General features: G+C 42.1%; 1 protein-coding gene and 1 long non-coding RNA gene across 7 annotated transcripts in view; one reads left to right on the top strand and one right to left on the bottom strand.

Annotated features, from left to right (window-relative positions):
- Positions 1–1,820: 1,820 nt before the first annotated feature.
- LOC118125960 (spermatid perinuclear RNA binding protein) overlaps positions 1,821–24,821 on the bottom strand; it is a 79,623-nt gene continuing 56,622 nt past the window's right edge. For 3 of the 6 annotated variants that reach the window (XM_035185069.2, XM_035185068.2, XM_035185067.2), the window contains 14 exons: positions 24,195–24,474; positions 21,008–21,123; positions 20,195–20,290; positions 19,967–20,078; positions 18,977–19,074; positions 17,667–17,772; positions 16,139–16,222; positions 15,295–15,503; positions 13,873–14,049; positions 13,543–13,677; positions 12,905–13,045; positions 12,326–12,455; positions 11,643–11,696; positions 1,821–7,961 (listed from right to left, as the gene is read on the bottom strand). In XM_035185069.2, coding sequence (XP_035040960.1) covers positions 7,867–7,961; positions 11,643–11,696; positions 12,326–12,455; positions 12,905–13,045; positions 13,543–13,677; positions 13,873–14,049; positions 15,295–15,503; positions 16,139–16,222; positions 17,667–17,772; positions 18,977–19,074; positions 19,967–20,078; positions 20,195–20,290; positions 21,008–21,123; positions 24,195–24,474 — 1,833 coding nt within the window. In that variant the 3' untranslated portion in view covers positions 1,821–7,866. Of the gene's footprint in view, positions 7,962–9,726; positions 10,248–11,642; positions 11,697–12,325; positions 12,456–12,904; positions 13,046–13,542; positions 13,678–13,872; positions 14,050–15,294; positions 15,504–16,138; positions 16,223–17,666; positions 17,773–18,976; positions 19,075–19,966; positions 20,079–20,194; positions 20,291–21,007; positions 21,124–24,194; positions 24,475–24,821 lie in introns of those variants that run through there. The other 3 variants (XM_035185071.2, XM_035185070.2, XM_035185072.2) reach the window with 3 other exon arrangements.
- Positions 5,721–17,023, top strand: LOC118125962. Its single transcript, XR_004698898.2, has 3 exons — positions 5,721–5,834; positions 15,303–16,018; positions 16,149–17,023. It is a non-coding gene; the product is annotated as an uncharacterized LOC118125962 (long non-coding RNA).

The following is a 24,821-nucleotide window of genomic DNA, read 5'->3' as shown; positions in this document are numbered from 1 at the left end:
TAATAACATTTGAATACAAAAATAAACCCAAAATATTGTGCTCAGGATGACATTTAGGAACGTGTACCCCGAATCAAACAGTTCACTGATCAGGCCCCAGTGAAGTCAATGTAAAATATATCTGTGTATAAAGGTAGCGTGTTTTTGTTTTGGTATTTCTAATGAAGATGATTTAGCATTTATTATATTAATATCAATTCCCCCTGCATTACACAACTCTTTGTCAGCCATGTCTCTCGATGTTAGAGTCAGTTTTGTCCTCAGACGATGCATCATACGGACTTTAATGAGTTTTTGGGATTGTGCCTTTGTTGTGAGTCTTCAGGGACATTTTGTAACTTTTTTGTTGATCTTTTCTTGGAATTATTAAAAAAAAATTAAAGGCCTTGTTGTTTCACTTTTTGCAATTGTGTCTCAGTTGTTTGCACTTGAAGTTTGCAACTTCCTGTTTGTCTCTGGTTTCAGAGGCTTCACTTCCTGTCTTTGTCTGTTTTCCCGCCCTTCCTGATCACCTGAGTGTCTCTTCACCTGTGTCTCTTTGTCCAGTTTGTTCCAGCATCTTCTCAGAGTTTGCTCCTCCTCCTCCTCCTCCACCACCACAGGGTGAGTGTAACACAGCTGTTGGACAGTTCACCATCACTGTACAAACATTTGTGTTGAGGATGAATTGTTGTAACTGTTCTGTGACGTTTTTTCATCATATCTCATCTTCATCATGTGTACATTTAAATCCCATTTATTATTAACTCCTGCAAGATTGGAATTAAATTCCAAACAGTCTCAGCTACATGTGGGTCTGGTGCTAATTCACCAGTGTTAGCATCCATGTGTGATTTATTCTTGTGTATATGTATCTGTTTTGTCTTTATCTATTTATCTAAAACAAATGCTAGTCTGCTAACTACACTCAACTTTACTTGCTATGGATAAACATGTTAACATTTAGCTTAAAGCATAGCTATGCTTATGTATAGCCTGCTGCTAGCATAGCCTATTGATAGCATATAGCTGTCCAGTTAAACATGTCTCTTTTAGATGCTCTAACTTAGTTTATTTAATTTGAGCAAATGTTAGCGTGATAAGATATTTAGTGGTAAATTGTTTACTGTTAACCGTGTATGTGCAGAACATTAGCATGTTAGCATTTAGCTTCAAGCATGGGTGTACCTAAGCTTAGCCTGCTGCTAGCATCCATCTGTTGATTGTCTTGTCTGTATTTGTGTCTACCTTAAGTAAATGTTAGCATGCTGCTACACACTTGAGATGTTTCTAATGCTGTAAACTTGCAATACAAAAGCATGTTAGCGTTTAGCTTAAAGCAAAGCTATCCATAGCCTTCTGCAAGCATAGCTAGCTGCTAGCATATAGCTGTTGATTTAGTCTTGTTTTTAAGCATTTGTTCTGTCTTTTTAAATGCTGAAACTTTGTGTATTTATTTCTAGCAAATGTTAGCATGCTAACCACACACCATTAAGATATTGACTGGTAAAGACTGTAATTGCAGCACATCAGCAGGTTAGCATCTAGCTTAAAGCATGACCATCATTATGCATAGCCTGCTGCTAGCATCTATCTGTTGATTTAGTCTATTTAGTATGTATTTGCTCGGTGTATTTCAAATGCTATAATGGTATCACATTGTGCTAGTATTGTTTTCTTTATATTTTTTTAAGCGTGTCCTGTAGCGTAATGTTGAAATACAGCAAAGTAAACACCGGGTTATAAAATAGATTTGATAATCATCAAATGTTCAAACACACGCCGGTCGCTTCCTCAGTTTCAGTTTTCAGAGATGATGAAAAGAAACGTCCATCCAGAGATTCAGCACTTTCTCAGTTTTATTTTCATTTCATCAAGCAGAATATGTCGAGAACAGTGACGCCCAGAGATCTTCACCGCTGTGAATGTTGCTACCAATTAAAATGATCAATACAGTGACTTAAAATAATCCCACATTCATTGTCATCGGTCTCTTTTGAAACACTCACCGTTTACATGTCAAAATTGACTCGGATCAAATAGATTCTGAGGACAGATATAACTTTATAATTTCATAGGCAGCATCATGAAAAAGTCTCTTTTAATCCCCTTTTGTCAAAAATAAAATAAATTGATAAAAATAATATTTACAGGAACAACTTGTCACTCATAAAACGCTACCGTTGTCAAAGCATCATAAATAAAAATTTAAAAAGGGGAAAGAAATATTAAATCGTAAAAGGGTGGATGCGCCCAAAACAACTCACACACACACACACACACACACACACACACACACACACACGAGTAGTTCAAAAGATATATAGATGCGTGTGTGTATATATATATATATATATATATATATATGTATGTATCCATATATATTCTGTATATGCTTCTCTACAAAAAGTAAGTTTACTCTTTCTATGAGTAAATACATTCTACTCTACAATCACTTCAACAACAGCGTACATTCTCAACCAAAATGATGCTTTGATCGTTTATCAGGAGGAAATTGGATATCAGTTGACCAGGAAGTATGCAACAGCATGCTCTGTGTGTGTGTGTGTGTGTGTGGGTGTGGGTGTGGGTGTGAAATATCTCCCCTTCCCCACGAGTTTCTGTGCAGGTCAGACACACACACACCCATTTTCCTCAACTCGACTCTCACACGCACACACCCAGAGAAAATGATCTGCTCAGCAGTTAGTCTGGTTAACTTTGCCTCAGCAGTTGAAATGTGATCCAGGATCTATTTCTGCTGCTCTGCAGAGCTCAGTTGAACTTGTTTGTGTCTCTCAGGCTCTTCGTGAAACTCTTCTCTCACTGCTCTCTGCGCTAATACAAGAACGAGCAAGTTTTCCTTAGAGGATAGATTTTCAGAGCTGCTTTGTTTTTTTTTTCTCACTAACCTGACATTTTGTAGCTGTCTAGACGGTGAAGATCAGACCACGTACTGAATAGAGTTTCACTTCTGAGGCTGCCGAGATGATCAGATTTGTGTCACAAAGGCTTTAGAGGCTTCGGTGTCTGGATAAATCCCGTCTTAAAGAACGAACCTAACCCCATTTCCCAAAAGCATCTCTGCATCAATTTGCTTCTTGACCTTTGACCTGGCAGCGAAGATAAAGAGGAGCCTTTGGGAAACGGAGCTTACGTGGTCTCCAGATAGAAAGTCCAAAAACCTGATGTTACCTGGCAACAAAAACACTTCATACTGATCTAATGAACAAACCGCAGCATCTAAACATGCAAAGCCTCTTGTGTTTGATGCTAAAATAACGTTCTTTGATGACGGAACTCCTCCCTCTTAACATGTAACTGCTGTTCTTCCAGAAAAGCAAACTAAAAAGTGAAACCTATTTTGTACAGTGCTACAGGCAGCCCATTGTAAAGCACCAAGATAATACATGGAGATATGGGGACGTGTTTTCATACATGGCTCAAATCCTAGAGTACAAACGAGGCCTAACCACTTGTATGACTGACCACATACAGTACAATCATAAGTGTTATATACAAAGCAGAGAATGTCATGCTGTCTTAATGTGCTCGGACCGAATGCTGAAATATTTACATATATGATTACATGTGTGCTCGGAAGTGTGTGGCCATTTGCATATACATGTGTCAGGTAGCCCTGAGAAGGATGTGTGGGTGCACTGGTCGTGTTTGTTTTGTGCTTCTTGGATTACAGGTGTAAGTTGTTGTTGTTGTTGAACGCCCACAGACGGGCAGTGTTAGTAAAACTGTAGATGCAGGGAGAGGGAGGCGAGTATGTTGACAATGGCTGCCACGGTTAGAGAAATTTCTAGGGATCGCTGGAGCAGGAACAACATCCATCAAAGCTCAGGTCCAGCACAAACACCCATTAGTCTCTAGAAAATCTATCCACACAGACGTGACCGTCCCGAGCCTGCCACCGAGAGCCATTCTTCAGGAAAACATATCATTCTGAGGAGTTTCAAAGTAAAGTGTGGCTGGTTTTCATCTTTATTCAGTACGGGGAAAGGTACTAGGAGTAAAATTTTAAATATAACATCACTGATTTGTTTTTGCACCTCAATACATTTATAAATAACTAGAATGGCACCCAGTAGACCAACAGTCCCCTTAAGTTCAATCAAGCTGCACCAAATTTCACACACTCTCAGATAAAGTATTACCTGGGAAATCATATCTAGGAATTTTAGAAAGTGAAAAATCTTACTGGATATGCATTCAAATCTAACGGGTTCTTCCTGGTTGATGTCCTGTCCTAGTGTCAATTTATTTGAAAATCTGCTCAGTACATTTTTGTAAAATTCTGCTGACAAAAAAACCAACGAACCAAAAGACAGGGCCAAAAATCGAACCTCCTTTTTCTGAGATACAATCTGTGGGACCTCTGCCTAACGAGATGAAATGACCAGCCAGCTGTGGATCAGCTTGTACAGTCCCACCAGACGCTTTCTGCCACTTTTAGACTGACTGTGTCTCCCTGGGCTCTGCCACGTTTCCTCTGAGAGCAGTTGTCCAGCCAACAGACCAAGAGGACAGGGTCAGTAGCCCGGGTGACTGTGTCTGTTCCGTCTGAGGGGAAATGAAAAGGTTGCTCACTGAGGTATGCGTCTGCCTTATTAATGTGGGCCATCTGGAGAGAGGGAGAGTCTGTTTCAACACAGCAAAGCTCCAAGTTATTCACCTGTGTGTGAATTCCACAAGAGGATGAAAAGTCTCGGTAAAGCAGCGTCAGATTCTTGTTGGAGAGTTTTTGGAAATGAGACGACTACACGTGCGCTGGGATCTGCTGGAAAGCCGCAGGGAAAAGCTGAGAATAATCAAAACTGTGTGCTGCAAAGATCCATAAACGATAAACATGGAGATGCAACGATAAAACTGTCAGGGAAGTATTTTAATGCTTAAGCAATTTAAAGCTGCTAATTTACTCTGGTAAATTCAAACCTGATGCATTTCCACACTGTATGTAAACAAAGATTAGCAAATAAAATGCTGTATCTATTAAGTTTTAATTTGCAGCATAGTGGTGTAGCAGCTTTTGTGCAATTAAACATTTTTAAGGGCCAATTACATTTCTAAAATGGATTAATGGCTGTGTATAATGAAGTTTCTGTGATTTTAAATACAGATTCCTGCAGGGCAGGACGACACATTAACATGGCAGAGGATTAAAACCAGTGGTAGAATTGACTTCACTGCTCTGACACAACCGCACAACCTCCAACCTCTTCATCATAGCTCGGTGTCGCACTTTCTTCCATCTTCAGTGACGTCACAAACATTTGAGTCTAATTTTACCTGTTTTGAAAAACCTCAGTGAGTCTGTTGTCTCGTTCTCGAGACGTTTTAGTGGAATCGAAGTTGGCACAACACAGGAGATCAAGCTGGCGCCCAGATCAAGGCGAGCATGAGGAGAATCAAAGCATTGTGATGCACATTCTGTTCAGTTTACCTCTGCTGACTGACATATTGTCTCTATTAGAGGGTAAGAAAACGAAGAAGCATGTAAGCACCACAGACATTTGCCTGAATTCTCCCTGGTACTGTGTGTGTGGAGATTTTTAAGCCCATGCAGCGCTGTGACACCAGAAAACCACAGTTTGACGCCATCTCTGTCTAATAATTACCATGTAAATTGACTATGTGCTGGGTATGACTCACAACACTACCATTATACTGTCAAGTAGTGATAAGAAATTAAAACCAACAAAACTCTCTCTCTTCCATAAATTCCTCTGCAGAAACCAGGACAGTGACAGGGAGCTGAGGTCAGTGGGAAAAGAAGATGAAGAACCATAAATGACACGAAGAGGCTTCAAATCTTCAAATGACTCAACCTCTGCCTCAAATACAAAGTCAGTATCAACATTTTTCTTTTACAAGACATTTTGATCTCAGAATCTAATTTTGCTTCCTCACATGTGGTTACTGGTGTCTTTAAATAGTTCCATTAAAAAGCACAGTAAAGGCTCTGAACACACATTTTTACAATCAGCTTCCTTTTATAAATGACGGGGTCTCACATGAAAATAAGCTCCACTACAGCTGGAACTGTTTCTGCATCTGTGTTTGTTCTTTGCTTTTCTCACTAATTTGACCAGAGGTTCAGTTGTAGAAAAGTGATGTCACAACAGGGGAACCAATCACGAGTTGGCAACGCTGATCAACCAGGAACAGAACAAGTCCAACTGAAACAGATGAACTGAATCTAAAACTCTACTTGATAACTATGATGGTTTATGCTAAACTTGGACTTTGTTTCTTATTCGGATGAGTTTAATGTCATAGACCAATACTCTGATCATTTGACAGAGTTTTTAGAGTCTTTAAGGCTTTTGAAGGAGCTTCTGGTACATTTTCTTATATCTAGGTATCTTTTCCTCAGTTGGTCACAGGCAGCCGTGGTCGCTGAAACATGGATCTTGGGTCTAACCAGGTTTTATCTTCTTTGCTCAGATGTTGTGGCAAAGGCATCATATGGTAAAACACTAATAAGCTTCAAAACATCTATTCAGTTGATGTCAACAACTGCTGAAATGTGTCCACCCCCATAAATCCACTCGAAAATGCTACAGGAGAAATCAGTTTGGGCAAATAATAAGAGACAGAACCATATGAATCCAATTCAATGTCCTGCTCTCTAAAATCTTAGCCGGGCTTTATCTTTAGATTGCCAGTAGTCTGTGTGGTGTCCTTCCCACTGTGTTAACTTGGCCTTTTTGTGTTCCTGCCACCAGCAGCATCACTTCATAGTGGAGACGGGCCAGAGGAGGATGGAGGGAGGAGTGTGTGAATGTGTTTGCAGCAGGGAGGAGCTTTTAGCGGTGTCATAGAGCTGTGCTTTGTGTCCCTAAGGCCAGTGTGTCGATGGGGGAGTCCGTTCATGTTAGAAGGGAGGAGCACGTACATCAGAGTATACACATATTATACACGTACAGTATTTGTAACAACAGTGTTCCCTGCCAGCAGTGAGACTATAGAAAATGTGCTTTCTGACATGAAGTGTGTGTGTGTGGATCAGGTTATGAGTGTGTGAGCACTTCTTTGTCCAGCCCATGTAAACAAACCTCGGGCAGCGGAGAACGTGCTCAGAAAGACATCAAAGATAGAGGAAAAGTGAAGGAAAGAAAGAAGGAAGCATTATAATTCTAACAGCACAGGGTTAATAGGAATACCAAAGATAATATTGCATCTTCTAGAACTAGCTTCAATTGCTCAGTGTATATAAAATTGGAAGAAAGCTATACTGTGATATTAGTTAGATTTCACTTTATAATTCTAAAATAATTTATACCAACAATAGTTATATTTTGTAGAGTATTTACATAAATACATCATCGTATAGTAATATTATCATCAACACATCATTATAGAAACATACACCATACATATGTGTATATAGTAACGTTATAGCCACACGTACACACACACATACAATGAATATACAATCAAAATGAACTATTGCAATGCTGTGTTGGGTAAAACTCCATCGAACATTCACATCTTCTCAAGTAAGTTGAGCTCAAAGAGACGAGTTCAGATGTATTGCTATAAGAAAGACAGAGGTTCAGCCAAAGCCTCGCACAGTCGCAGCTGAACGTTTTCCGTAAAATCCGAGTATTGCTTATTGGAAAGTCGCCCTCCTCCTCCGACGAGACCATCTGGATGGAGAGGGGAGAAAATGGGAGAGAGGCGCTTCGAGCCTCTGGGTCTGTGGGTTGGACAGTTCTGCTGAAAAGTTTTATTTCCCCCCAGTGGACTGATCAAACAAAAACTGATAAGCATCCGTGAGTCCGTCAGCCGGGGTCAGAAAGGCAGCCCACCCACAGGGACAGAAAAACAGGTGGGCATGTGAGAGTGACAAGAGAATCCAAAAACCTGCTTCATCTAGAAGTCAGAGAAGAGATCCTGGGGGCCCAGGTGGATGATAAATGGAGCGAGGGTCCGCGGCTGGTAGAAGGGATTGTCAATGAAAAGTCCCCCTGCAGACAGATGAAGGAAGGAGAGAGAGAATGGGAGTAATTTATGAATAAATCAGACTGTTATAAAGTTCTTTGTTTAGCTAAACACAATGAGTTTAATGGGTTAAAGAGATTTTTGGGGTAAGATAACTTCAAGTCCACTGGAGGATGCAAAAATCAGGTGTCAAATGGGAATGGCCCCTTGATTTAAATTAAAAAATGTTTGGGACATTTGGGTTAATGGACTTATTTCTGCTTTTGCTGCCGAGAGCCGGGTGAGAGGATCAATATCTCATGAGTAAATTAGAAGTGGAAATAAAGATGGACGACGTGTCTCCACTTCCTCCCGTTTTACAAAAATGAAGCTAAAATATTTTATGGCATCAAATAACTAATTAAAACAAAGTTACTGGAAACAGTTGGACAAACATCAATGGGATGAGAACGACCTAAGATGACAGTCTAATAATTTTCAACTTGGACATTTGAGTTTGGTTCATGTCCCAACTGATAACATGGAGGAGTCAGGGTTCATGACCTTTACTGCAGACAGCCACCAGGGGGCAATCAAGAGGATTTGGCTTCACTTTTAAGGATTTGTCATGTTAAAGCCAGCCGCTAATTAGCTTAGCATAAAGACTGAAGGGGCTAAGAGGAAGCCTGGTTCTGATTGATACGGCTACTGTTGCTCTCCGTGCTGTGAGTTTTTATGGTGAACTAATCAAACCAAAAATGAGTTTTTAGAATATGTATTCAGGTATTTATGCGGTTGTAGGATGCTAAGAATGTAAAGAGTGAAAATGGGATCAGACACAGATTAATCAGATTTGGAGGTAAATCCTCTCTGTGGGGCTTTGGCTCTGTGTGCAGTAAGAAATTAAATCAAACCAAAGTATAAAAGGAAAAGAATACACACACTAACAGATGCAAATAATCTATCATGTAAGATTGAAGTAAAGCTTTTCTGATGTGAGTTTTTATAAAAACCAACCATTGGACAAGATACAGTATCCTCTCATCCAATGGCTGCGCCTCATGGCCGTAAACATGAAGACGTCGTCAGGGTTTATCTCGCTGGTTGATGACCAAGACGTGGAGAACGGCCGGTTTAACTCTAGATAGACAGGTACTGACCTTTGACCTTTAGTTTATCCACGTTCCTTGTTTTTAAATGATCAGTTTGTTAATTTTTTACTTAAATATTAGGTCATGCTTGTGATATTCATCATGGGTTGTTTTGAGAACAAGCGTCAGTGGCTCAATTGATTCTTTCTAATGTGATAATTATGAGGACATGAAAAATGTTAATATAGAGGGAGTCTATGTAGAAGTAAATATTTGTCTTTTATTTTGGAGCCTTTTTAAAGCAGATTAAATTCATCCCGAATATTACACTGCTGATGAAAAAAGCAGCACGCTGTATATAAGCCGTCCGTATGTACTGTAGGTGGTGGCTGTGGGAAGGCTGCCAAACACTAATCCACATCAGGTAATGAGATCGTGCAGCCGAATGCAAGACGCAGGATCTAACAAGAGCTTTCTAAATTCATCCTTTGTCTTCTCCTCCTCGTCCGACTGTAAGCTGAGGGTCAAAAGGATGCAAGTAGAGATGCCGGGGAATGGGGAAAGCTTTAAATCCAATCGATGAATATATGAGGCTGGAATATTAAAGCTTGATGTTGAAACGTTAGTTTAGATCCCTACTGTTTGTAGTTTTTATAGAGTGCTTAAAAGATCCTTCTGCAGGAGCTGAAAACTTTTAAATCAGATATACACCAGGCAAGTCTTACTTTTGTAGGAGATAAACTTTATTCATTTTTCAACATAATTTATTTTCTCCTATACATCCTTCGCACAGCTCACATTGTTTCTTTTTACAGAGAATGTGTGTCTTGCTTGTCTCGTATCGCAAAGGCTATCCTCGTCCGAGCAAAGAATAAGCAAAATAACAAAAGGTCCATATAGATATATAATTTAGACTCAGAGAATGAGGTAACAATTCACAGTACAAATCCTTCAAGTTTCTTTAAGAACTTAAACCTGCAGTATTTCAAAGTTTTTGGAAACGGTATGAAAAAGAAACGCAACAAAAAGCAAAAAATAAAAGCGCTTTACAAATCTTCAGCTCAAGTCCTTAATCCCCCATCACTGATATTGTAGAAAAAAACAAACACAGACCGAGATTCCCTTCTAGAAAAAGGTGCGTTTGGTTTGCATGTCTCCTGAAAGGCTAAAAGAAGTGGTAGTGGGGGACGGGGTAGGCGGGAACTTTCATGACAGGCAACAGAAGCATTCTCTTGGGCAAACCTAGAGGGGAGACACGAGAAGAGCACAGCTCTGCATGAGTCCAGGGCAACAAATCACCAAGTGTTTGTGTGCTCACTACACAACAGGCGTCCCCAACGGGGTGTGTGAGGACAGGCAGGGACGTTTGTAGTCAGCTGTTAGTCAGCGGTTAGAGGAACCGAGGTGGAGACAGATTCAGGGTTAAAGAGAAGAAAGCAGATGGCTGAAGCTAATTTCAGAACACACGTGTTCTAATTTATTAGTCTGAGATCTGTTGACGTTTAAGTGTTTTTGTTGGCTGTTCATGAAGTAATCTACTGACTGCCCTTTTTAATTTTTAGATGTCACGGCCATTGACAAAATAACATTGAAATGTGCTACTTGGATAAGCAGCACCTACCATTGAATTCTGAGTATTTCTCCCAGTGTGGCCTTCACAATAATAACATGTGAAGTCTGTTGACAGTGAAGGAAACATGGCAAACGGACGCAGAGTTCCAGATCTCGTGAACACTTGAACTGAGGTGCGCTTCATGTTCGGGACTGCTGGGTCCTCCGGGGGCAACTTAACGCCTGCCCGAGGCCTCAGACCAGTTTCTCCAAGCACATAAGAGCCTTTCAAAGGCTGAGCTGCAGCGTGGACAGAGGGGCCTCAGCAGTGCTACATGTGTACACACACCACACAAGGCCCAGTCTGTTGGTCAATATGACTAATGTTCAGTTGAGATGTATTCAGTGGATTTTGCACCAATAGCTACGCTGTTAAAGTTTAAGGACAAGTGTAGAGTTAAGTCATTAATGTTTGTGTGTGGGAGAGAGAGGGAGGACATTGAAACCCTGTAGCAGCAGCATCATCATGACGGGAGCAGAGTAAAGTGCCGGAGCTGCCCCGCCAGCCCGTCTTAAATAACAGCGTGAGAAGTGAGGAACTCGCACTATGTCTCCTGATAAGCTGAGCAGAAATGAATCTGACGGCAGAACAGTGGGTGTCTGGGTTAATTTACGGTCTGTGTGCGTAGGTGTGTGTTTGCATGTTTGTTTCATCATAACAGCCATCAATTTCTGGGAATTTTGACACTGGCAGCTCCATTAGAGACGAGGGTTTGAGAGGCAACAAGCAGTTTAAGAAACCAGTGAGCGGACGAGGCGTACACACTAATTAGTTTGAAGCAACAAAGAGCCATTGGTCAAACTTGGTTAATTATGAATGAAAATCAGAGCCAAACACTAGAACTATCGAGACATTGGAGCAAAGAGGCAGTTGGCGGTACAAACTCACTGAAGAGTGATTTAGTTTTGTTAGCAGTTGTGGTAGATTGAGGGGAAACTGTGGTTTAGAGAGGGGAGAAGGTACGAGAAGCTTAAAGACGGAGGATGGATGAGGAGTGGACTGGAAAACAAACATGGAGCACATACCGTATGCAGGAGCAGCTGCTGCAGCAGGGCTGTAGCCATATGGCGTCCCGAAGCCTGTTGAGGAGGAGGAGGTTACAGGGGCCAGTTTAGTTGTGCACTTGTTAAATTCCAGACTGCTCCTTTCAACACTGAGTTCAGATGAGTGTTTCGGGCCTGTCTAGATTCTAGAGTAGAAGCTACACTCCTTCATAACATGAATCTAAGTCATATTGGTTGATGTTCGGCACTAACTGAGATCTTAATATCACTACCAAAAACTCCAACATAATCACAGGACAGTTTTGCTGCATGATTTTCTGATAACCCAGTTTATCATTGAGTTCTCCAGCTACTGTCCTGCACTGCAGGATGGTCGCCTGTGATATTTCCCATACGACTGCAGGGGAAAATGATGCTAACTTCCTAAAGCAGAAGAAAAGGTCAATACCGTGAAGCTTGGGGTAAAAGAAAATGCCAACTCTGCAAAAACCATGTCAAATATGAAATAAACCTGATAAAATATTCTCCAGAACAAAAAGTGGGAAGGAATCGCGAGGGAGTCGATCCTGGATCTGCACAAAAATGTAATGAGTTTTTTCTTGACTCGTATCACATCTTTTCCCCAAGTTCCGTGGTAATCCGTCCAGTAGTTTTTGTGTAATCATGCTAATAACACACTTGTTGGTGGAGGTAACGCTCCCTACCTTGCGTGACGTATCCAGGTGCAGCTGCACTGACGAAGGCTCCTCTCGCGAGTGCTGCTCTTCCTCTTCCTCTGGCGACCTGAGCTGCTACTGCTGAGGCCGCTGCCGCTGCCGCCAGGGCTCCTTTAGTCTGAGCACACACACAGTATACACCACACGTGAGTTTGCTTCAAACATTGAAATGTAAAATAATATTTGGAATTTGCATACACAGATATCTGCATGAAGGGGCCACAGAAACAAACCACACACGTATTGAAGACACTGTTCTAATGCATTACGGGCCTCATTGTTCACGAGTCTGTTAGACCACAGGCTCAGTAACTAAATCTGATCACTGTCCAGTACTGATCCGATTAGACAGTTGTTAAACTCAGTGTTATTGATTACTTCCAGCAAAACAAATTGGACCAATGGTCTTGTGGCTCTGATGTGTTACTGGTGAGAAAGGAGATTTTAAGCGTAATCTTTTTTTTCAAGCTGCACTGACTTGAGAGGAAATCTACTAGTGGTTGTTGTTTCATGTAAAAGCACATTCCTCAGACAGGAGCAGTGCCCTCTCTGTTTGTGGCTCCTTACCTGAGGCAATATCTTCTTCTTCTTGTTTGCAGCTGCGTTGGGACCAGAGAAGAGTTTTTCCAGGGCGGCTAGAGCAGCACTGGCCTTTGCTACCTTTTTGTTGGGGCCTGCCCCACGAAACTTCTGCCCGTCCACCTCCACCTGAAGATGTAAACACACAGAAAGTGAAACAGAAAACTAGTCCGGAGCCATATGATAGTTCTACCACAGTAGTTTTTCTTATCTAATTCTAGTTGTAGTGGTTTCCACTCGTGGTTTTTATCGTGGTGTTTATCAGTCATCAGCCAGTGAGTCAGGCTGAACAGGACAGCTTGTTTAGCAATGCCCTTCTGTCAGGCAGGCCTGCTAATCAATCAGCAGAGCGATGGAGCAGCCAGGCGTGTCTGAAAACAGCACACCCCACGGAGAACAGGCTTGCTCCAGGAACCAAGTTGACTGATTGACTCTGCCGGCGATCAGCCTGTTAGTGTGTGGCCTTGACTCTGCCTCTGTATAGGTCTTTGGCTACAGTGCACATTGATGTGTACTCGTGAAATTATTTTATACCTTATACCTGTTTTTATACCTTTGTGGTTAAATTATACGGCTCTGCACTTTCTTTTTTTATGTGTGCATGCATCAGAATATGAAACTCTCACCTCCATAATGAAACGTTTGTCATGGCTGCCTCCACTTTCAGAGATGAGCTCATATTTGAGGCCTCGTCTCTTCTCGTTCAGCTCCATGACAGGATTCTTCCCACTTGCTGTCAGTATGGGACCCTGAGTTCGCACCTAGGGGGTGAGGATGAAGTGATTTAATGTCAAAGCATCTTACTTCTAACTTAACTAGATCCATCTCTACTTGAGGACAGTAAACATTAGAAATAGCATTTTTGTGCCCTTGAATCATTGACTGTTACATTTCATTTACATAAATTCAGTGCCAGACTTTAACAAAAAACATTAGAAGGGATTTGCTTTAATTACTTCTGTACGTTTCTTATCCCCCACCTCCAGTGTGTTGGAGCTGTCCGAGGTGTGAGTTGGGTTATTGCTCGTATGTGAGGACGTGTCGCTCTTCCCTTCACCGTCCGACTTCTCATCTGAACTCATGGGGTCCAGGTCTGAGTCGAAACCCGTCGGGTAGCCCATCGCCTGGAGAACCTGGGGAGATGAGACAATCACGTTTAGACCAAGATCAATGATGTACCCTTGATATTAAAATCACAAACAGCCTCAAGTATGACTGTTTGAGATCCTGTGCCTACTTGTGATCAGACCTTGCTCTGTCTGTAACAGTTCAACTGTGTCAGTGTGAGAAGGACAGATTGAGAGAGAGGAGCCAGGACGTCTGACTGAATCACTGCATCGCTTTATAATCAAACCTGATTTCCCTCATTTAAAAAAACAAAGTTGACATGTGGCGGTCAGTGTTAATGATGTGCCCATGGCCACAAATAACTCGATGTATGGACAGTGAGGAGTGTAAATACTTTGGGGTCATTGTGAAACTCGAGCTGGTCAAAGCATGTTTGAGTAGGCGGTCCTTCAGCCGAACCATGTGTCCCAGACCATCTCCGAATGTCTGAGTGATCAGATCTCAAGTGCCTCCTCAAAGCATCTTGGGAGTATTCATGCCTGTCCACTTATGATCAGGTTACTCAGGATGGATGTTAACAGGGTGTTTGAGTGTGATGAAATGAATTTACTGCTGTTATCACAGTCATATACCTGGGCAGTTAGAAAACAAACAGCAACCCGTCAGTTCTCTATTTTCATATTAAACTCTTCCAGAAGCATCATTAACACAGCTCACTACTTATAGTGACCTAACCGAGCCACAGAACAGCAGAGACATTCAGAACGATGTGCAGGAAGAGGAGAAAAGCAGAGGAACAAGTTTTTGACCCAAATAGGCGATTGTGTTACAGCTGCTGAACCAGAGAGAGAGAGAGAGAGAAAACTGGCGAAATAGAGGCAGAGAAAGAGAGATCAAAAGGTGACAACATGGGAAAAAGAAAGTGAGAGAGAAGGGGAATGGAAAAGGGGGGAGATGGGGAGATGGGGAGATGGAGCCTTTTATGGGAATGGAGTGGATAGCGGATTATCCCAGCTCTGTGCTCTGGAGAGCCTCTTTGTTCACAACCACTTTGGGATTACATGGATTTGCCCACCTCCATCCATCCTCACGCACACACACACCAATAGGCATATTCATAGATGCACACAGGTCTGTCCGCAGCTGGAGCTAAGGAAGTTCTTCAGGTAGCCAAATAAGAATCGTCTCTTTTTAATTACTGGCTCTTTTGTGATTTCAGAGGATGAAATTCATTAGATGTACTTGCTTATTGATCTCCTGTTGGTTGAGCATGAATATCATCTGATTCTGTCTTTATATTTTGTTCTCACCTTGACAGCGACGTGGAGCTTGGCCGTCTTCTTGGACGATCCAGATGCTTCGTAAATGGTTCCATCCAGATCCACAGACATGGTGAAGACCGGAGCGTGAACCGGGCCCGACTGAGACAGCAGGCGATACTGAAGCCCCGGCCGGATCTGGTTCAGCCGCATCAGGGCGTTCATTGGCTGGTTGGAGTCTATGGCTTTGCTGTCCAAGACTAATGCAGAGAAAAATGAAGGGTTGCAGTAAAAAGCAGAGCAGACTAGGGTTGATTGAGTAAGGGTTTACTGGGGGTGTATCAATTATCCAGCTGTAGTTGGACAAACTGGGCCCATTTCAGAGATGGTGTTTGCAATAAATCCCATTTAGCAGGTTTTTAGGACTGACTAGTTTTCATGATGAATAAAGGTGCCAGTTTATTTTACTTTCTCCTTCAATCTTGTTTCTCCCGTTTGTCAATATCTAAAAATGCCTTTCTGCTTCCATTAGTCGTGGTTCATCTTCTCCTTGTATGAAGAAAGAGCTGGAGATGATTGGGTGGCCTACTAAAAAGCAACCAATCGATAATATTGAGCTGCCTCCGAGGAACTGAAGGAGAGTGGAGAGCAGAGAACCAGACGGGGGGGAAAAGACACAGAATGGAGACAACTGGAGTGCGGTGCTGCTATGTACTTGAGTCTGAATACAAAAAAATAAAGACAATCCAACACTAAATGAAACTTGTATAAGATGGTATGTATTCTCATATCTACTCTTTTTTTTTTTTTTTCAGTTTTAGTCCAATGGGCAATAATTTAAATACCGTAAGAAGAAACAATCAGATAATGACTATTTTATTTTGCTTCCTTGTACCTTTCCTCAGATTCCTCTTCATCTTCTTAATGAGGTCCTTGTCGTCCATAAATCCATCCTCGTATGGCCTCTTCAGACCCAAGCCTGAGAGCGAGAGAGAGAGAGACGTGTCACTAATCAATCACTTTCTACAAGAGGATGTTTATATGAACGCACACAAAGGCTCTTGTGTGTGTGACAGAAATGCATGGGGCGGGGCATAACATCGCAGAAAACAAACCATACAGGAGCACAAGCGTAAAGATGGATCAATTCACAGATGAGACAAACAGAAGAGGCAGAGCAGCAAACCTCGAGGAAGACGTGTAAGCTCCTTTCCTACACGCAGCCTAATCTTTAAATGCTTTGGCAACTTTCCATGTTGGTGTCAGGAGAACCGAAAGGCCTGAGATGGGTTGTTTTTCTCCATGAAAGTCACTTTGAAAATTTGCCAACTCTTGAGTCTCTCGACTGCAAACCGAGGCAAAAACAATCCTGCGTAGAAGCATGGTCCACTGAAGACACTGTGACATAGACTGTTTATAAAGATGGACAGTGCGTCTAATATTTCTAATATTCCTATTATTAATATAACCCACATACACGTGCTACCATCTTTTGAAGTCATTTGGAGCCACAGTCTGTGCCGTAGTGATCGGTGGATGGAGCTGTGCTATTGATGTACCACCTGTTTTACATTTTGCATTTTACATTTTGCATTTTACATTTACTTTACTTTTTATATCTTTTTATTTTATATTTGTTTTTTTCTTATGTAAAGTACTTATTGTGTTTTTATGTTTTATGTTCATTGTATGCACCTATATACCAAGGCCAATTCCAGGTAGGTGTAAACCTACTTGGCAATAAATACCTTTGATTCTGATAAAAGCACTTCATCCATGACGAGTCGGTCTCACCTGTCAATCATGTTTCAACCCGTTTTTATCGTATCACATAACTAATTATGATAACTGAGATAACAACTACTCAAAACGTTAGAGAAAAAAGATTTGACGTGAACTTTGACTTAATAGTTTGGTCCATGTGCCATCTGCTAACATGGAGGAGTTGGGGTTTAAGGCCAATATTGCAGCCAGCCACCAGGGGGTGATGGAGAAGCTTTGGCTTCACTTTGTGGGAGAATATCAAACAGCTTAACATCAAACAACCTTTCTGATCTTTGAAGGTGTCGACCTTATTGAAGCTGCTGTCAGTCGTGTGTAGAAAACCACTTAATCTGTCCACAAAGGTCATGTGTCAACAGTGGATAGGCCCTCATCTGACCCTGATACTGTTATTGAACCCAGGTACGTTCTATCCAGACTCCCGTGAGAAAGGTTGATTGATTAGTCTGTCTGATCCTTTCTCACATGATTAGTGGGCAGAGGGTGGAAGATGGATTCATAGAGGCCTGAAAGCCTGAAGAGACCGATAATCAGGAGACTGAAAGACTGAGATACAGACAGGGAGGATGAAATGGATAAAAGACAGAGGGAGGGACGAGGGATAAGGATGATGCAGACAGTCTGGTGAACAACGTACAAACCTTCTTTATCAGACCAGGGGTATTTCTGTGATGGTTTATTTGAGGGGAGAGGCTCCATCTCCAACACCTTGTAGATCTGTCCGAACGCCATGAGTCTGAGAGCATGCTGTCGAACCAAAAACACAGGATAAGAGATCGAGTCATTTAGAATTGTACTTCCATGAAAGCAACAAGGAAGACAAAGATTTAAAACTAAATGTTACATTTAATGCAGCAGAGACTTTTCTAGTATAGGTCGTTTTCCCCAAAAAACTGGATCCAATTTCCCACAATGCAACTTGATAGACCTTTTCTTCCTCCTACATGCCCACTTCTTTTGAACCTTGTCCTCCAGCTAGCAACACAAGCTTTTTGTTAAAAAAAAAAGTCATTGCAAGTTGACTGGCAAGGGAAAACATTCTTATTCACTTAACTCTGGATTATTTATTTTCAGTATTTTTTCCATTAATAAGAACTGTTCCTAAATTAAAAGAACTTGCAAGCCACAGAGGACAATATACAGCTTCAAATTGAAACATTCAATTTGAATAAATAATATTTATCTTGAAACACTTGCTGTTCACCCCCCAAAAATCCAAGAGTTGCTGTTTTCAAATGTTTCCCTACGTAAATACCACTAACACCAGCAGACACACTAACCAGCATGTCCCAGTGTTAACTCATCATTCTCCGTCGACTGTACACGTTCATAATCTGCACGACCAATCAGAGATGAGCCGCACGGCTCCGCACATATAAATCCATTAGGGAGGTGGAGTGTCTGACACATTCTTGAGGCTCTGTGTAGCTCATTGACGGAACAGCTCCCTCTCTCCTATCTGCACTTGTATCTGCAACAATTATCCCTATTGACATTCCAGCGTCGCCCGGGCTGCCTTCAAAGGAAATGGACGGCGGGATTCACTAAGCTGTGCGGCTCAGCGGCTGCCCTGCTCAGTCGTGTGTGTGTGTGTGTGTGTGTGTGTGTGTGAGAGAGAGAAGAAGGTCATGACAGCACGCACACACAAAGGTGCATGCATGCAAATTCTGTCCTCAGGGTGTCAGAGATGGATTTATGGTTGGCGGTGGCAGTAGTTTCCCACACCAATCATTAAAATGCAGCACCACACAATTGTTTCTGGAGAGACACATGCTCACTCACACCAGCATATGTGTGTTTGCGGGCATGCAGATAGCGGTGATGGGCTCTGTCTCTGTGGTTACAGGCGGGTTCCTCACTGATTCCCACACACTGACAGCTCAGGGCAAGTACAGCTGGGTGATAACAACAGTGTCTTTAACCTGTTCTCTGTGTGTGTGTGTGTGTGTACCTGTGCTCTGAAGGTAATGGCTCCAGCCTGCTGGTCGGTCATGTTGGCAAGTGTGTTCGTTGGCTCTTTCTCACATGGGTCGTGCAAACCTGGACCACCTGGGGGGACAGCAACGTTTAATTGGGCTTCACTGTCATGACACAAGTGACAGAGGAAGTCTTCATCATCATCATCATCATCATCATCATCAGTGGCAGCAGGAACAATAGAAATATCAAAATCCGCTTTTGAGGTTTTCAGACCAGTCACTCAAATTAAAATGATAAAAATCCTGAACTTTAAATTTGTATCTTAAATCTCTTTCCAGTATTGGACAGATTTTCATACCTGTAAATTAAATGTGATGTATATATATTTTTTCTCTTAATATTCATGTAAGCTGCTCTGTTCTCTTATTAAAACTAATAAATCCTTTAAACTACCCTCTTAATGAGCCTCAATGGATTTTAAATCTACCCAAATAATTCTGTAAGGTTAAATACAGTAAAACTCAGTTTTATGGATACACATTTTGAATAATTAATTTTGGAGTATATGCTAAAACATTTTGAAAAAAAATTATTAATGCCATAATTAAGATGCTCAGAAAAATGAGGATTAACTGAAATCAAATCACAATATATTATTGATGCATGTATCATTCAGCTTACTGACAAGGGAATCCTAAAGCTAAAATTTAGATTTTATGAATCATATTGTTGTGCATGACTTTGTCTTTTTGCTGAATATTTAGTACAAGAATTCTTCTGCTGCCATAATTAAGATGCTCTCCTAATGATCACCTACGTCAGACAGCTGTTCTCTGCTCGGTCATTAATAACATTTTTCCTCTGTTACAGAAATATCTAAAAAATGTGGCAAGAGGCAGAGTCTCCATGAATCTGCTCCTCTGCCCAGATTGGACCTGCTCCTCTGCCCTGGTATTCAGCAATGGCAAGAATTTGCATGAAAACACAGCTGTACAGTATATTCATGGGATCCATCACGTACCTGGTAGCAGAATGCCTGAGGCCAGACACTCCATGACTCGGCGCAGGGCTTCTCCCGCTCCGAGAGGTCTGTTGCAGGTGGCAATTGCCTTCTCGCAGATGAGCTCTAATGGCTGCAGGAGCACACGCAGACACAGATGAATGTGCAACATGCAAAGAAAAGAGGGCTTAACACTTTATTTTCATGTGACTGGATTAACACTCCAGGTAATTACAGTGAAGCTCTCACCCATCCTTTTAGAGGTTCCCAGACAGGGTGTCTATTGCACATGTCTCTAAGTATCCTGAGAACAATTACGCAGGACTTGAGTCCGTTCACTCGAGCCTGAGAGAGAGATGGAGGGATGGAGAGAGGAGAAGCAGGAGAGGCAGAGGGAGGCAAGAAGGAAGGTTAAACAGAAAGAGGGAGGAAGGGAGAGATTGAGCGCAGAAGTGGCATTTGTGCAAACACAAAAATAACAGCCTGCTTTGAAATCATAATGAAATGATCCTATCTGTCTGAAACTCCCCACAGAGAGAATATTCTGAATTATTAAAAAATATATATATATTTCTGAGTTTTGCCTCTAAACGTGTACAATGCTTTAGTAAGACAAGTGAGTGGGGGAGACAGATGGGGAAGGGTATGGGAGGGGAATCAAAGGGAAGCACTGACATACTGTACAGAGCAGGCAGGTTCACATAATAGCCAAAAAGAAAAACAAGTATCAACCATTGCTTTTGTAGCCTAATGATACGTATGTGTTGTGTGTGATGTTTAATATTTCCAATTCTTGATGTCTAACAAGATCTTATAAAATTTAATGAGAGATGATGTAAAATAAAATGTTAATCAAACTACTAAACTTGCATTTAATCATTATAGGATTGTAAAATTAAAATTCATATTGATAATTGTGTGCATCTGTTCTTGATTAAAGTGAGTGGGCTTATTAAAGCACCAGAGTATCACTGCAGCTGATAGTGAGTGTTTTCCCTTTGGCTGAATCGTCAGGCTACAATAAGCATCGGGCAGGAAGACAGGAAGTGAGCGGGTGCCGACCTGGAACCACTTGGCGTGTCGCAGCGCTGCCAGGGCCAACAGACATCTGTGTCTATCCAGCACCTCCCCCTCCTCCTCCTCCTCAGCCTCCACTCTGTGCGCAGCAGCACCCAACACTGCCACAAAACAATAACAACCCGGTATAGAGAACGTGAAACACACACACGTCATGTCTGAGCGTGTGTGTTTGAAGTTGTGCGTGTGTGCAGGTGTGCAAACACACACGGGGGCCGTTTTTCCTGTGAGTGCACACGTACACACACACATGCATGGATATTTTGGTACATACAAGGTGCTTTTCATGCCACAAAGTTGTTCCTCTCCTCTACCGTTCACAGATCTGCAATGAATGCTCGTAAAAAACCTGCACACGGTGTCGTTTTCAACACCACGATCAGTCTCGTGTGTGTTAACTGCATCGCATGTTGACACACAGTAACACAGAATGCGCTGCTTCTTCTACACATGCATGTGTTGAAAGTTACACACGCTGTTCAACGGTGATTGAGTAATCTACATCCATCTGTCGCTGACAAATCGGTGAAGAGGAGCCACCGGGGTTCACAAGAGAAGAGGCAACTTTGTGGGATGGAGAGCCCCCCCACAGACATACACCAAACAAATACCTAAGGAGTGTTTGATTTACTGTGTGTGGGCGTCGTTAAAGACACATCCAGTCTTTTCACAGGTGCCCAGCAAGGTAAATCAATCTCGCCTTTATGTATTTGAAGAGGATTGTATTTATTTTGATCCAGTCTGCACCAGGCAGGAGTCAAAATAGGAGTTTTGTTGTTGTGTTTTTTTCTCGTAATGTGCACTTGATTTCACAGGCTCGTAAAGAAATGGTGCAGAGAAAAGCAATTCAACACCCTGTCTGGGCAAACACAGAATCAAGTGCTCCTGAAGGAAAACTGAAATAAAATAAAAGAACAAAAAATAATCTTAAGATAGTTTGACCCAGTCCGAGGCAAACGCAACACAGGAGGAATCAAGGCAGGGTTTAGTCAGAGTTGGTAAAAGAGGAGCATTCGTATACTTTTATATCAAAGCATTTGATTCATGTCGCCCGACACACCAGACTATTTTTGAATTCCTGCACACTCACTCGGCACAAAGCCTGGGATGTGCAGGGCGAGCTGAATCAGATGAGGCTGTGTATGAATGAGTGTGGTTACATGGGGTTTTAAAGGAGTGTTTATTATGCGTGGGGGCCGACCGGGGGTGAACTAAAACACACTGACGAGCCCTCTCCGTCCGTTTGAAAACTCAAACTAGGTAAATATTTTCCTCATCAATCTCCCATGAAGAGAAAAAATCCCTCCCTCGAGTTATTGGTTCGAAATGTCAAACGTGTAGTAACGCAAGCGAGAAAAATCCATCCAACATTATCACTGAACTCTTCTGGCCGTTATGGCAGCGTCGCTTTCGCTCCGGCATGAGGACGTGTGTTTCTGTATCTCAGGTGAATCTCAGGCTGCGTGTTGAAAACTCTGCTGCTGCTACTTGTGGATCACTCCAGTCTTTCTCCTCTCATTAGCCCTCCCACTGTTCTCTCAATCGCTGAGTCAGCACTCGGCTTTTATCATTATCTCCTTCTGTGTCACTGACGTCGTCTTCTCCCTCAGTCGCATTAAAAAAACAAAAGAAACGGAACAAGCCTTTGCTATTGGGTCTCCTCTGATTTACGGTCACAGCGCCCTCCTCCCCAGAGACCACAAAATCTAGAATGTAATCTGTGGCGATAGATAAAACCACTGACTGATTAAAACTGTTTAAAAGTGATATATAGATGATTATTAAATTAGAAAGCGATATTAAATCATTTAACAGAATTCAAATATCCAGAGCTGACTGAGACATTCTGCACACATGGGAATCCCACAGCAATTTTGATTTTTTTACTTAACAAGTGTGAATTGTGTTGTTATGTTACTTTGTGTCTTTCAAGGATATTTAATATCTCTAATGTGTTGCTAACAACGTTCTAACACAGGCAGGATCAGTTTTAAAAGAAGAGATGCTGACACCACCACTGTTTTTTGTACCTGTCGAATGTGTTAAGCCGGGCTCAGACTACAGTTGTTAAATAAAAACGATTTTAAAATCCGGTTGCATCACGGAGATACGCAGAAGCTTCGCAGATATTTGTCTCCATTATCTTAAACATGCCCACACTACAACGTTAGAAAACAATGGCGCATCGCACACACTACAGGAGATTATTAAGACTATTGCTCCAGTGGCGTGGAGCGAGAACTTGCTCTAAGCAGAAGTCTAAGAAGGCTGAGAAATTTGGCCTGAGACACGGGTTATCTATTCTTCCAGTGAGATTTCATAATATCTGTCAACAGTAGCACGCTTGGTGAAGTTACCCTCAGAATGAACCATTGCTTAGCTCTGGGGCCTCATTTATAACCATTGCGTATGCCACTTCTCACTGGGCCGAACGTGGATACTGACCAAAGCTGAATCAGGGTTATACCTGCCTGAAACTCCTGTAGTCTGAGCCCAGCTTTAATGTGCACGAGTATTACACCCTGCCTTTTTAAGAGATAACCCTATTAGACAAACTGTCCCACCCCCCTCGACCTCCAGCGATGCCTGATGAAATCTCAGACATCTAGTGTGACTGCTATCTTCATCCGTCAGGTACAAAATACGACTGTGTGTGTGTGTGTCCTCTCTTGAGTGTGTGTGCTTTTCTCCGTGTGAGGAGAGAAAATACGAGCGGTCTTGTCCGTCTTGCCGTGGCACGTGGCGTGATGTACGGCTAACCTTCGAGCTATCTCTCATCTCTCATCTCTCTCGGAGACCTGAGTGTCTAGTTGGACGGGAGCCACAGGATGGATGGCCGGCTCGCTACTGCTCGGTTATTGATTTCCCCGACCTGCTGGCCTTGCTTCCCCGTCCTACCGCCCACAACCAATTATAACCAGTTCCTGTTACCCATGAAAACGGACGGGAGGCTTGGGGACAGAAGATTGTTACTAGACTGAACAGTTATTGTGTGCTCGGCTCTGGTTTGTGTCCTGTAGCTGTCGCGTCTTGTTTCAGCACAAGTAAATAGGGTCAAACCTCTTGTTAAGTGAAACAAAAACATCTGAGCTTTACACAATAAAATATACATGTGCAATATAAAATTAATTTGTCTGTGTTTCAGTGTGTTTTCCTGTCTGGAGGTTCCTACCTTGCCCGTTCTTCTCCTTCTCTTCCTCTTCCTCCTTTACTTCCTCCTGCACTTCCTCCTGTTCTTCTTCTCCATCCTCCCCGTTCTCCACGGCCTCTTCCTGCTCTTCTTCCTCCTCCTCTTCCTGCTCCTCCTCTTCCTCCTCCTCATCATCATCCTCCCTCATGGTCGGTGAGGTGAGAGTAATCTTCAGCGTGAGTTTGGGTTCTGTCGTAGTTTGTACCAAGATGGCTGCCTCGGGCAAGGAGCTTGTGACTTCATATTTCTCTTCTGTCAGCTTCTGTCATGTGTCAAACAGACATAAGTGGATGATGAAGGTCACAACGTGGCACCGATCGAAAAGAAGAAGTAAATATCTGAGCCTTCTGCTGAGATATCACTCATTCAACATTATTTTAGGATGAAAATAAAACTGCCTTGGTGATTCTGTTTCACTGTTGAATTCTAAACGGGTCTATTTCTGGCCACAGGATGTTGATATTCTGAGCTAAAATAACATTCTTTAAATAGGAGAAGTATCAGAATCTTACTTGTCCACACGTGATACACCTTCACAGAATGTGTGTGTGAATGCAAACAAAACAAATTGGACAATCAGTGCAACGACAAAAGTCTTACGAGATAACT

The sequence above is a fragment of the Hippoglossus stenolepis genome, chromosome 18 (assembly GCF_022539355.2).
Source record: "Hippoglossus stenolepis isolate QCI-W04-F060 chromosome 18, HSTE1.2, whole genome shotgun sequence".
Classification (NCBI taxonomy): Eukaryota; Metazoa; Chordata; class Actinopteri; order Pleuronectiformes; family Pleuronectidae; genus Hippoglossus; species Hippoglossus stenolepis.
Note: the sequence above shows the minus strand (reverse complement) of the source record. Positions and strands in the feature narration are given on the sequence as shown.